At 40.4% G+C, this 13,672-nt stretch overlaps 1 protein-coding gene across 2 annotated transcripts in view; it reads left to right on the top strand.

The window, feature by feature from the left end:
• snrnp48 (small nuclear ribonucleoprotein 48 (U11/U12)) overlaps window positions 1–13,672 on the top strand; it is an 18,503-nt gene extending 4,831 nt beyond the window's left edge. For both annotated transcript variants that reach the window (XM_072467011.1, XM_072467010.1), the window contains exons 4-9: window positions 935–1,015; window positions 6,155–6,337; window positions 7,426–7,547; window positions 11,215–11,351; window positions 12,849–13,016; window positions 13,118–13,672. In XM_072467011.1, coding sequence (XP_072323112.1) covers window positions 935–1,015; window positions 6,155–6,337; window positions 7,426–7,547; window positions 11,215–11,351; window positions 12,849–13,016; window positions 13,118–13,172 — 746 coding nt within the window. In that variant the 3' untranslated portion in view covers window positions 13,173–13,672. The remainder of the gene's footprint in view (window positions 1–934; window positions 1,016–6,154; window positions 6,338–7,425; window positions 7,548–11,214; window positions 11,352–12,848; window positions 13,017–13,117) is intronic.

Raw genomic sequence — 13,672 nt, 5'->3', positions numbered from 1 at the left:
AATTTTAATGAGATTGTGATTAACGATTGTACTCTCTGCACATAAGAAACAATGAATATCTGCTTAATATGGGATATATGACAGAGAAGCAGGCCAGTTGATCCAACCTGGTCATGCTGGTGTTTAAACTCCACTTGAGCCTCCTCCCACTTTTCCTCATCTAAATCTATCATTGTAACCCCCTGTTACTTTCTGCCTCATATGTTTGACTAGCTTCCCCTTAAATGCATCTACACTATTCACTTCAATGCTGCGGTAGTGTGTCCCACGTTCTCACCGCTCTTTGGATAAAGAAGTTTCTCCTGAATTCCCTATTGGATTTCTTGGTGTCTACCTTATATTGATGGCCTCTAGTTGTGCTCTTCCCCACAAAAGAAAACATTCTCTCCACTCTTGTCAAAACCTTTCGTAATGAAAAGATCTCTTTTATTTTAGTCACCCCTCAGCTATCTTCTTTTTTCAAGGGAATAGAGAATCGCCCTGACAATCCTTTCCTGATATGTACACCGATGCATTTCTGTTATCATCCTTGTAAATTTTCTCTGCACCCTCTATTGTGTCCATGTCCTTTTTAGAATACAGTGACCAGTGGAGAGTAATCCTACTGGAATAATCAGTACATGACGCCACAGAGTGTTGACAAATGCAACTGGCAGATTGTTTTAGTTGCTGAAGTGGAGCAAAAGACTTAACAGTTTTACGTTTATTTAACACTTAAATAATTTTGTGCGTGTATTCTTACATGCTTTTTCTTGTCATCTTTTTCATGTTATGATACACATTTTCTTAGCAAAGACAAACCATGTGATTCTCAAGAGTATCTCTTTGAATCTCTTATTTGACTTTTTCATCTCTTAAGCGTACAACTTTATCTATGACATGCCATCATTCGAGATTGTGTAAAATGATGAGAATTGTTTCTCGTTCTGTTTAGATAAAGATTTGCAGGCTCAGATAATTCAACAAGCAAAAAGGAAAGCTCCACTTGGAAAAGAAGAAAGAGTGTTTTCTCAAGGTAAGAGAGTCCAAGTTGAAATTTAAAAAAAATACAATATAATTTTAAAAGATCTTCAATGATATAATTCCAATGTAAATTTGATTTGGTATAGGATGTTAGCATCTACAATCGCATGATGGTGCCTCTTCAAAATAATCACCTTGAAATAGCTGCTCTGGCACTGGCTATTTGTTCAGCTGAGGCATTAGCTAAAGTGGTGATTGAACATTAAGACCATCTTTGAATTGCTGGTCTTCAGTATGTGTATCATTTTGTCCAGAAGGTGGAAGAAAATGTCGTTGCTATTATGAACAGGAAAATAAAACCTATCAGGTGCATCAATGATAATCCTATCCATTAGATGGCGCAACCTCCTGCATGTGCCTCGTCACTGCTAGTAATGCAACTTCTGGGAAATACAAACATTGTTAGTAGTTTCAGTACAAATTCTTGGGAAATTCCTTCGAGACTTCAGGTGGCCATGCTTACTCACAACGTATTTACACTAAAGCAACCCCCCCCCCCCCCCCTTCCCCCAAAAAAGAACATGCCTCAAAGTCATTTTGCAAGACTGCAGTTGATCAATTCTTATTGGGTGAGGGAATCAAGGGATAGGGAATGAAGGCTGGTAAGTGGAGTTGATATATAAAACAAATATAAACTCATTTAATGTCAGAAGAGGTTTGAGAAGCTGAATGGTATACCTGTACCAATGTTCCTATGGAACACAACTGCAGACAACCAGAACCCATCATCTATTGGGCCTACTTTAAAGGTTACAGATTTCTAACCCTACTTTAATTCTGAGGCCCTTAAATAACCTTGTCTGCAACAAAGAAGTTTCGGATTCTGTTTCAAAATCATAACATCCTCAGTAACAAAGTTGTATCTTAAACCTGAAATTTTGGTTTCTCGTCAAGCATGAATCCAAGTTGCCTTGCCCTTGAATTAATATTGAGAATCGTTCTGGAATCCATTTAATCTATAGCCTTCAGAATCTTAAATACTGCAATAACGTCACCTCTATGCTTCCTTTCAATGTGAACCTCCCGAGTACTGTTTCTCTTTCCTCATGGCTCACACCTAACTACCATTTATCAATAACATTACTAGAGGAGGACTGAAGAAGCTTCTATTTTAATAGTGGTAATAGCTGTTCAATTTAATTCAGTAACTTGTTAGTGGCAAATTCCTTATGTGATTGACAATCTTCTGTTGCAACTGATCCTTCCTTGGTATGGTCATGACTGCAATCAGTCTACAGTATAATGAAAGCTCATCTTGATAATTATCTCAAGTCTGCAAGTTTAGACATTTACTATGAGCTATTGAACTTCAATCACATGGTAATCCCATGTTTTTTTAAAACATAGTGCAGTTGAACCTCACGGCACATGGCAAAAACTCTTCTCATACTTTACCTGGAATTCTTCCCTTAAATCAGTCAGTAGTGGAGTTTTGAAGATTGGACTGACGTATTTTACTCTTGGTGATAGCTCTCGGAGACCCTTGCAGCATAGAAATTGGGTTCATGGAAAAGCTAGAAGCCATTGCTCACAAGTTCTGATGGTCAAGAAAATCTCTTAGTTTTAATTGAACTGATTAATTAAACTGAATGACAGTCTGTGCTCTAGTAGAGTTTAAAAAATATTTTTAAAGGTTTGAGTGGTTGATATGGAACCGGTTTTGAACAATAAAATATTCTTGCAATTGTAGTCTAATTCTGCTTTGCTAAGTAATTACAGACTTCTCCTTGGGTAAATTCCCCATTGTGACAGCCTATTCTCTAGTAATGACCTATTGTACTTGCAAGATACAAGTGGTATTTGTTTCCTTTTGTTCGGAGACGTTGAATTAATTGAATGGACTATATTTGCAACACTGTGTATCAGGAAGTAGTCTATTTCATCGCATTTGTTTGCATGATATGTTCCTTTCTCTTCCTTTCTGGATATTTCAGGACAGTTGGTTAATATTAGGGGTATGCATTGTACTGGAGACCAGTGCATGTGACAAAATCAGCATTTTATGTGAAATATATGCAAGCTACACATATTTGTATTTGCCCAATGTATGTCTGGAGATTTTGGCCATGGGAAATTCCTAACTTTACCTGTTTCACACCAGTTGTTAAATCTTGGTACCTCCTCGCTAAAGGTAACCTTCAGCCAATGCTTTTGAACATGATTTTGTAACTGTAACAATGGCAGTTAACTACTTAATTGTAATTCTGTGATTCACATTTCACTAAATATTTGGAATTCCTTTTGAACATGATAATTTAAATTTCTTGGTTTTTCTCTTTCAGTAACAGGGGTGAGTATATTTGACAGGAATGATGAACATGAAAGAATGTTCTCCTCATGTACAGATTTGCACAGAATTTTACTTGATGTCATACAGTATCCTTTTAAAATTATATCCTTTAAATATGAACCTCAATTTAATGGACTGGTTAAATCAAAGTAAACAATTGTACTAAGAAATATCAATCTGTATTTGTTGTTTACGGAATAGACCTACTTACACAGATAAATGTGCATTATAAATAATGTCTCTTAGCAGGGGAGACACTGGTGTAATGGTATTGTCGCTGGACTAGTAATCCAGACACCCAGGGTAATGCTCTGAGGTCCCAGGTTCCAATCCCACCATGGGAGATAGTGAAATTTGGATTCAAAGTCTGGAATTAAAAGTCCATGACCATTGCTGATTGCTGTAAAACCCCATCTGGTTCACTAATGTCCTTGACGGAAGGAAATCTGCCGTCCTTACCCGTCTGGCCTACATGAGACCCCAGACCCACACAACGATACCCCCACTGAAATGGCCTAGCAAACCACTCGGTTCAATTAGGGATGGGCAAGAACGAATCAGAAAAAAAAAGGCCTGTACTTTATGGGTCTGTGTTTATAGCTAATTTCATTAGCTGCAATAATAGATGATGTTGAGTTTAACCAATTAATCAACACTTTCAAAAATATAAGTTTGGGTTGTTACCTTGTAAACTGACTGCTACAAGCAAGAAGTGCCATAATCATGAGAAAGTTGATATTCGTGAAGAATCCATGACAGTAGAAAATGTAAAGCAGAGCTTTCAACAATAACAACAACTTGCACATATATACTGCCTTCTATGACCCAAGGTCCTTCACGGGTACACAATTAGTCAAAAGCTGAAACTGAAAACAAAGGATTAAAACAAATTAGATCAGTTGGCCAACACTCGGTCAAAAATGTAGGTTTTAAAGAGAAGTGGGGAAAGGAGTGAGAGAAAAACAGGTTTGGGGAGGAAATTCTAGAGTATAAAGATTGCTTGGCCAGTGACATGGGCACCTAATGTAAAATTAAGGGTGGGGGATGGGCAAAAACCACAGGTCTAGGAACACAAAACTTTCAACGGGTTGTAGGGCTGGTGGAGGGACAGGCCATGGGTAGATTTGAACAGGAGGATGAAAGTTTTAAAATTGAGTAGTTTCAGGATTGGGCACCAGTACAGGCCAGTGAGTAGCAGGTGAAGAGGATAAGGTATAACACAGACTTCAGATCCTGGCGTGAGTTTAAGTTTACGGAAGGCAATAGACCGGCCAGGAGATTATTGGAATGATTGGGCCTGGAGGTAAAATCACGGATAAGGATAGCAGCAGCATAAAAGGCTTGCATTATGGAGCTTGAAGCCAACAGTCTTGGTGCTGGAGAAGTTATGAAATCAGAAGCACAGGATCAAATGGAATGCTGAGGTTGCCAACAGTTCTTTACCATTGTGTTTGTTAAAACATCTTCATACAGAAGTTTTTTAATTTTACAATATATGGACCTAGCTTGCAAGGTCTGAATCACTTGCTGTACATGGAGAACATCTGATGTATAGTAGTGCATAAGTGTTTGGCAATGCATTTTGGGCCAATAATTATGCAATAAAGTTACTTCAGCTAAGGTGCTCTGGGCATATCTGCCGTTGCAATCCTATTTGCCATTCCTGCTGAATTGGCAGTCCTTTCTTAAAAGGCGGAGCATTTCTTAATACAACAGAGATAATTTTAGGACCTGAATCTGTTGCATGTTTTCATGTGCATCTTGTCATGCATTAAACGGCAGAGACCGTCACTCCCACTGCATTATCCTTTTTAGCTGCTGGAATATGTAACCATAATCCTGGCATTGAAGAATACTGCTCTTATTTTACACCGATCTGTTCAGTTTCTGAGATGTCAGATTCCGTGCATTTTGAACATCCTCATTTAAATCTGTGGTGATAAGCTTGATTTATCAACAGCACATAACCTGGGTGTAAAAGTATAGCTCATTTCAATTTTGGAGGGATATGTGATCATTTATGTAGTCACTTGGTTAACCTTATCCCATGATATATAGTCATGGCTGCCATTTCATTTGTTCTACCAGTAGTGCTGTAGTATCAGATTGTGAAACAGGGACTGAATTGGGAGTTGAGGTTCTGTATTTTTTATCTGCTTGTTACTGTACCTGAATAATCTGGTCAGGTTTGCAAACTTGGTCTTGTGTAGAAGTCCAAGCACTCCCAAAGTGCAGGTATTGATGCATTATACCACCGGTTCAATGCTAGATAGAATTTTGAAAGCAGTTTTGACTTTGTATAACATTTATATATTAATGACACAGATTTTTTTTTTTTGAATGAGACACCTTTATCCTATTGCTTTATAACAGAATCACAGAATACTGCAGTGTAGAAAGGGCCCTTTGGCCCGGTTTTATTGTAGAATGACCCCCAAATATGTTTTGAATGAGGTGGTCAGATCTTTCAGCTTATTGCAAGAGCTGTTCCTAGGGGCCTGCTCAAGACATGGCAACCTTTTGATATTGGCGTGACAGGTTGGAACTCAAAGTTAATGATATCACATTACTTGTACTCTTAATCCTGCTGGGCAATTGTAAACGTTAAAATATTTTTTTCACATTCAAAATTTGAAATTTCGAAAATGTTCTCACTCATCACCAGATTATCTTTCAAGATATCGGCAGAATCTGTAAAGTATGAAAATAAATATTTTTGGTTGACAACGCATACAATAGCCCATTTTCCATGTGGAAGTTGGACTTACAGTATTTTGTTTGAAAATTATGTAAAGTTTACGAGTAACTGAATAAACTGTTAATATATATATATATATATAGGTGATTATTCGTCAGTACCTCGTGAAGTTCCTGAGAATCATAAACGTTTCATCTGTGACCTAACTCCTGCGGATCGCCTAGCTATCTACGAACATGTTGTCAAAGAAACCAGTGATCAAAGAACGAAATCTATTGAAAATGATGGTGATTTGTATGTGGATCTTGCTGCAAAGCTCAGTCGAGGTTTGTATTTCATTTTTATTTTAACTTCAGAGCTCGAATTTACTTGGTGTCGTCTTATAATCATAGAATCCCTACACTGCAGAAGGAGGCCATTCGGCCCATCTAGTCTGCACCTACCCTTCGAATTAACACTCTACCCATGCTCACTCCCCCATCCACCCCGCCCTATTTCCTTATAATCTAACCTGCACATCCTGGACACTAAGGGCAATTTATCATGGCCAATCCACCTAACCTTCACATCTTTGGACTGTGGGAGGAAACCGGATTACCCGGAGGAAACCCACGCAGACATGGGGAGAATGCACAAACTCCACATAGACAGTGGCCTAAGGCCGGAATTGAACCTGGGTCTCTGGTGCTGTGAGGCAGCAGTGCTGACCACTGTGCCACCATGCCGCCATAATGTCAGCAAACAGTACCACAGCCAACAGTCTGGGCACCATTCCCAAGGCAAGCATGACTGACCAGGAGTTTCTCCCGTTCTTAACACTTGCCATTGGCGTGTTGGAAATATTTTGTAGGTTAATACTCGACCTGTATGCTGGGCACCTTCCTTGGCCATCAAGTCCTGGGGTGGGACTCTAACCCGGAGCTTTTGACTCCGAGGCAAGGATGCTACCCACTGTGCCGCAAGACATCCTTTGTCTTGTACTGATCCTGTTAATATTTTTCAATAACCTTGGACAATCCGCATTTGATTATAATAAGCAGGGTCTTTTGGTCATCTTGGAAAATGGAATATTATTTTTAGAGCCCGTGATCATTTATCAATGTGTCACTAGGGAAGATTGATAATTATCCCAAGACAAACTTGTAGTTGTTTAAATTTAACAATAGATTAGCACATCATAAATCATTTTAGATTTTTGCAGGATAGAAACTTAGTTTAGGCAGTATGGCTATCCAAAGTTGTAGTTTGCTGGGAACAATGGAAGCATGATATTGGTCTGATACTAGTATAGGTTACTGATCATTGGAAGTTGTTGCGTTTCAAGTTATTTTGTATGATCCATACTTGCATTCAACTGTGATTATGCAGACCACCTATTATATGCATCAAAAATGTCTTCCTCGCCCAAACATAGATGATGAACAGAGATGGCCAAAGTCACACCTTGAAATCCTTGCTGAAATGAGAGATTACAAACGTCGTCGCCAATCCTACAGAGCCAAGAATGTTCATATAACAAAGAAATCGTACACTGAGGTAAGTGCCTGTGAGATAATCTTTGTGTCTTAATTATGATAAATATTAAGTTAATTAAGGAGAAAATTACCTAGCTATGTCCTGTCCACCAGAAACATGACAAATCCAACCTGGCCAATTACCGCCCCATCAGTCTACTCAAGCATCAGCAAAGTGATGGAAGGAGTCATCGGCAGCACTATCAGTTGGCATTTACTCAGAAGTAACCTGCTCAGGGATGCTCAGTTTGGGTTCTGCCAAGGTCACTCACTTCCTGACTTCATTACAGCCTTGGTTCAAACATGGACAAAAGAGCTGAATGTCAAGAGTTGAGGTGAGAATGACTGCCCTTGTCACCAAGGCAGCATTTGGCAGAATATGGCATTCAAGCAGCCCGAGCAAAACTAGAGTCAATGGGAATTTGGGAGGAAAACTCGACTGGTTGGAGTCATATCTGGCACAAAGGAAGATGGTTGTGGTTGTTGGAGGTCAGTCATCTCAGTCCGAGGACATCACTGCAGGAATTCCTCAGGGTAGTGTCCTAGGCCCAACCTCCTTCAGTTGCTTCATCAATAATCTTCCTTCCTTCCATCATAAGGTCAAAAGAGGGGATGTTTTCAGAGGCACAATGTTCAGCACCATTTGTGTCTCCTCAGACAATGAAGCAGTTCATGTCCAAATGCAGCAAAACCCAGATAATATCCAGGTTAGGCTCGCATGTGGCAAGTAACATTTGCGCCACACAAGTGCCAGACAATTACCGTCTCCGACAAGAGAGGACCTAACTGTCGCCTCTTGATATTCATTGGTATTACCATTGCTTAATCCCCCACAATCAACATCCTGGCGGTTACAGATGACCAGAAACTGAACTGGACTCACCATATCAGTACTTGGTTGCAATAGCAGGTCAAAGGCTAGGAATCCTGCGATGAGTAACTTACCTCCCAAGCCCCCCCAAAGCCTGTCCACCACCTGCAAGGCACAAGTCAGGAGTGTAATGGAATATTCTCCACTTGTTTGGAGGAGGGCAGCTCCAATAATACTCCAGAGGTTCAACACCATCTGGAACAAAGTAGCCAGCTTGATTGGTGCCTCTTCCACAAACATTCACTCCCTCCACCGCTGATGAACAATATTTTTGAAACTTTTTTACCCCGGGACCCACTTTTACCAACCGACCGACCTTTGCAACCCACGCCGGCCAACCTTCACGACCCATTTTTGCTTGCCTTTACTGCAATAGGTGAGCCTGCTTGATCCTCACGATCTCACTTGCTTTGTCATTCAGTGTTACATTTTTGCTAAGAACTTAAGCTGATGATTTAAGTTCTCTAAGCATCCTTGGGAAAAAAAAATCAAGAAGTTTGTCTTCAAACTCGCCATACTTAGTCTTCAAATGCCTTTAAAGATTTTAAACTTTAATTTGCCAGTCGTTCCCTGCATAAAACACACATGGGCTTTGCATCCTGATTTGCATTGGCTCAATTATCAAAGCCATACCTCAAGAAATCATCTTTGTACTGCTTTTTGCCCGATTTCAGTTTCCTTTTAGTCGGCTGTTCACCAGAGGCCCTGGAGCTCTGCATACAGCTCACACTAGCACTGCTTTGTCCTTCCGTGGACTCTTCTGAGCAGCTCACACTAGTAGATTAATTTGTGAGTTCCTGGCCTGGTTGTGACTCTGGCTCTTTCTTCCTTACAAAAACGATTCATCTTCAGTTCTTGCAATCCTGCTGCCTTGCTTGCTTATAGCTAGAAAATGGAGGAATCTCTGATTTCGCGCCAAAAGCAGGGACGTAAAAGCGTGTGACGTCGGTGTACATGCTGGGCACATGACCTGCTCTCTGCCGCTGCTTCTGGCAGGGAAGACTGCATCGTTCACGTTTAAAACCCGGTCACGGCCAGCATGTTCAAAATAAAAGCCGGTTGCTGCCGACATTCTTTAAAAAATAATTTTAACGATTGTGTTTATTAGTTACATAAATGTTGAAGACGTGAGAAATGAAAAGACTGGGTCGGGCTGTTGTTCAAGGGATGTTTCCTCCAGGGATACATTTGGTCGGAGTTGGCAAGCCTGTTCAAGGCCAGATGGACCGAAGTCTTGTAAACGTAGTTAACTGTTAAATGCCCCATTGGCAATCTAGGCTCCATTTGCTCTACAACAGGGCAAAATTAAATATGGCAGAGGAGGTTAGATGGTAATAGCAAGACATTCACATGGGCTTGGAGGATGTGCCAGAGCCAATGTAACAGCAAAACTGTGCCTCCTGCAGATCTGCCCTATCGGATTCGGAGCATGTCTACTGTGTTGGGGCTAACAGAGAGCACCCCCTCCAAACCCCCCTCCCCATCTACCACCACATCAGCCACTTCAGGCTATGTAGGGAGTCGGCACACTTCCTAATCAAGCGAGCTGTAATCCACGGATAATGCCTGCTTCAACTCGCTGCAGGCCCACACCAGCTTCTGTAGGACGGCCCCGCTCGGCCTTGCGGGGGGCGGGTTGCGTCTCCCTCGGCATGGGGAGGGGCTGGTTCACGGAGCTCGGGAAAAGGGAAGGCAGAGCCCTGCCTTTGGTGAAAAGATCCGGAGTGGGGCGGGAGGGGAGCAGCTCCTCATGGCCATTGAACATGCGCACTCACTCCCTCACTTAAGACAGGACTGCTTGTGGGTTCAAAGCTGGGTTGTCCTTGTCCACGTCAGAATTCAACTCCTGACAGGCGACTTAGCAGTTTTTCTTTCAGAAAGACTGTTCCACATTCTGGTCTCGCTACCGACACCCAACTTCTATAAATTAATTTTTTAAAAATTAGTTCATTCATTTTCTGCTGATTCGAGATTTCCCTTTCCCTTCGAGACCTTATTCCCATTCTTTCCCATGCTCATTTTGTGAATCTCATCAGGAATTAAGGATGTAAATGGAGCTCAAAACAAATGCTTGGAATAGTATTATAAAGGTATCAGCAAAGGGTTAATTTGGAGTTTAGTGTTGTTATCCTTGTATTTTCTTCTGTGAACGACAAGGTGGCAGATTTGTCTTGCAAATATATAATCTGTCTTGTCTGCTTACATATCTTTTGTAATTTACTTAATTTGAGCTTGAAACCAGTTCTGATTCTCTTTGAAAACTATGGCAGCTGGTGTCTCAAAGCAAATAACTTGTTCTGCTGACTCCATTGCTGAAAGCTTACCTAAATATCAAGGCCACTTGAAAATAAAGTAATCGTAACTTGCCTCTTTTTTTTTTTTGAGTCATCCTACATGAAAACTCAAAGCTCTAGAATAATAGTGGAAAGGGCCCAAAATCTTAACACTTGCATTATCTGCACGACAATCATCCTCAGCTATTTATCAGGTTTCCAGTGGGCAAATGATTGTAGTTCATCACACTTTTTAAAAGGTTGCAACCTGTTTGTACTTTATTTGCGTAATATTGCTGTGTTAGATTTGTGAGACTGAAGTGCGAGTTCTGTCTATCATCGGCCAATTTCCATTCTCCAGCATCAGAAAGATCCTGTCCTGTGCTGTGCTAGATCATGGAAGTTCTGTAGTAATTGTAATGTCACTTGTGAAATCAGCCTGTGGGGTCTAAAGTCGGTTCCAATGTGAATTTGTTGTATGCACTCTCTACTTGTCAGATTATTGTTTAAAATGTAATCCTGTTTATTGTACCTAATTAATTTAGATAATTAAGGATGTTATTAATGTCCACATGGAACAATTGTCAAGACAGTGGAACGACCAGAATGACTATAGTAACACTGAAGAATATGATGATCAGAACACTTCGTTATCTTTGAAAAGCTCTGCAGTTTCTTGCAGGTATGCAGTTGTCAAAATTGTTTTGATTCGACCATAAAAAGTGGCAAAAAATCCAGATAGATGAGGTGAATTATTGGTTAGTGAGTGTATATCTACTTTTGCTCCATTATAATCTTAAATCAACACCCAGAAAAGATTGAAAAATATATGTAAATGATTAAATTTGTACACCGGAATAGTAAAATTATATGTAAAGTGAAGAGTTTCTCATGCATGTCCAGCCACCCACTTGGAACAATGGGTGTCTGTTTTGTCCCGGAAGCAAACAATTACTAACTTACCATCAAATTTAGATACATTATTCCAAAATATAACATAAACGTCCACCTATCACGGCGGCACGGTAGCACAGTGGTTAGCACAGCACCAGGATCCCGGGTTCAATTCCCGACCTGGGTCACTGTGCGGAGTCTGGATGTTCTCCCCGTGTCTGCGTGGGTTTCATCCCGCAAGTCCCGAAAGACGTGGGGTGGGATTCTCCGCCAGCCGGATGCTCCGTTTTGCCCGCAGCTCGGGGCTGCCCCAATGACGTGGGGCTGCCCCACAATGGGAAACCCCATTGATCGGCCGGTGTAACGGAGAATCCCGCTGGCGGGGTGAGGTAGAAATGTGGCTCGGCGGGACGGAGCATCCCGCCGGTGCTTGTTAGGTGAATTGGACATTCTGAATTCTCCCTCAGTGTAACCAAACAGGCACGGAGTGTGGAGACTAGGGGATTTTCACAGTAACTTCATTGCAGTGTTAGTTTAAGCCTACTTGTGGCAATAAAGATTATTATTACCTAAAAGTATATCTAATTACCTGCTGTGCTGTTTGCAACAATAAAAATGTTGAGACCTATATTAGAAGAGGTCCCAGTCTTTATTTCCCCATTCTCTATCACACAAGCATGAGAGTGCTTGTCCTCTCATGCAATGGGATGTCAAACAATCATTGTCATTGCTTGAGTAAGTAAAATAAATTAAGTAAAATCAGTAAATTTAGCATAGATTCAGGGTTGAACTTGTAAGTTTCTTGAGCTGTAGTACTCATTTAATAAACCTGCTGAGATGTAACTCGCACCTTAGCAGAAGCCATCATATAAGTATTGGAATGTGGTAGTTTCATTGCTTTCTGCGCAGAGCCAGTTTCTAAATTTCACAAGGGTGTGATGAGGGAGAGAAAGATTGAAGGAAATGAACAAATGCTAGATTTTTCCAACTAAATGAAAACAATTGACTGAATTGCTTGTACGTTTCTCGTGGGCATACTAAAACAATGAGCAAAAATACCTTTTTAGGCACAAAAAGTGTGAAGCATGTTATAGAGAATTATGCAAACGTTATTATGCAAACTTCTCAGTCATTCTGCTTTCATTTTACATTGATTGAGTGTAACCATTTCATATTGGCTCTGTAATGTGCATTAATTGTGCTGAAATTTTCAAAGGGACGATTGGCGCAGGAATAGCCTTGTATTAACATTTTCTTTGCTGAGATGTGTATTTTTCTGTTATAGAAGGAAGTCTGGTGATGACAGGTCTCCTTCAATGGAATCTCAATCAACTGGAAGTACCAAGTCTATTGACCATGACAGCCGACGAAAGAACCGCACCCAAAGTCCACATGAACGGAAAAGAAGTCCAGACTGGGCTAAAGAAAGAGACTCTAGGAAAAGACGAGAGAAGTGAGTATATCTCCGATTGGAAAGTAATTTATTTTAGTTGCATTTAATGGAATCCTTGTGTGGCAGTACAGGTGTAACACATTTTTCATGTATAATTTCAGAGAGCATCATACTCGAGATGAGGACCGGCATCGAAGTCGCAAGCGGCGGAAGTAAACCAGAAGGACTGATAGAACGAGGAGCTGGAATAAAAGTTGTAAAATGATCTATAAGGATTGTATACAAAGACTGATTTTTAAAAACTGCAACCTTTTTAAATAATGTCTGCAGCTGGTTGTACAAAATGAAAATTGTTATTGAACGGCATCTGAATACAGTCATCCCATTATTACTTTAACTGATGTCTTCAGCCATAAAGCAGAAAGAAAGAGTAGCCCGTGCCAGACCGTATCTGAGTGACAAGTGTTGATATCTGAATCATATATATCCAAACTGTTGAGTTTCATTTCCTAGTTTGACATTGTTCGAACTGTAAGCCCTGGTTACAGCACAATAATCTTAAGTATTGATTAATCTCTGATGTTTCCCTGTTGACTGAATGTAATTTTCCCATGTTTTTAAGGTTAACCTTTTGATTAAATTCATGAATCTTAAGCCGAATTCCATTGGGAAGAAAAATGCATATTAAACTTGAAATAAAGCTTCCTTCCTGACAA

This window comes from Scyliorhinus torazame, chromosome 11, assembly GCF_047496885.1.
Source record: "Scyliorhinus torazame isolate Kashiwa2021f chromosome 11, sScyTor2.1, whole genome shotgun sequence".
Taxonomy (NCBI): domain Eukaryota; kingdom Metazoa; phylum Chordata; class Chondrichthyes; order Carcharhiniformes; family Scyliorhinidae; genus Scyliorhinus; species Scyliorhinus torazame.
The sequence above is the reverse complement of the archived record's forward strand: the minus strand, read 5'-3'. Positions and strand labels throughout refer to the sequence as shown.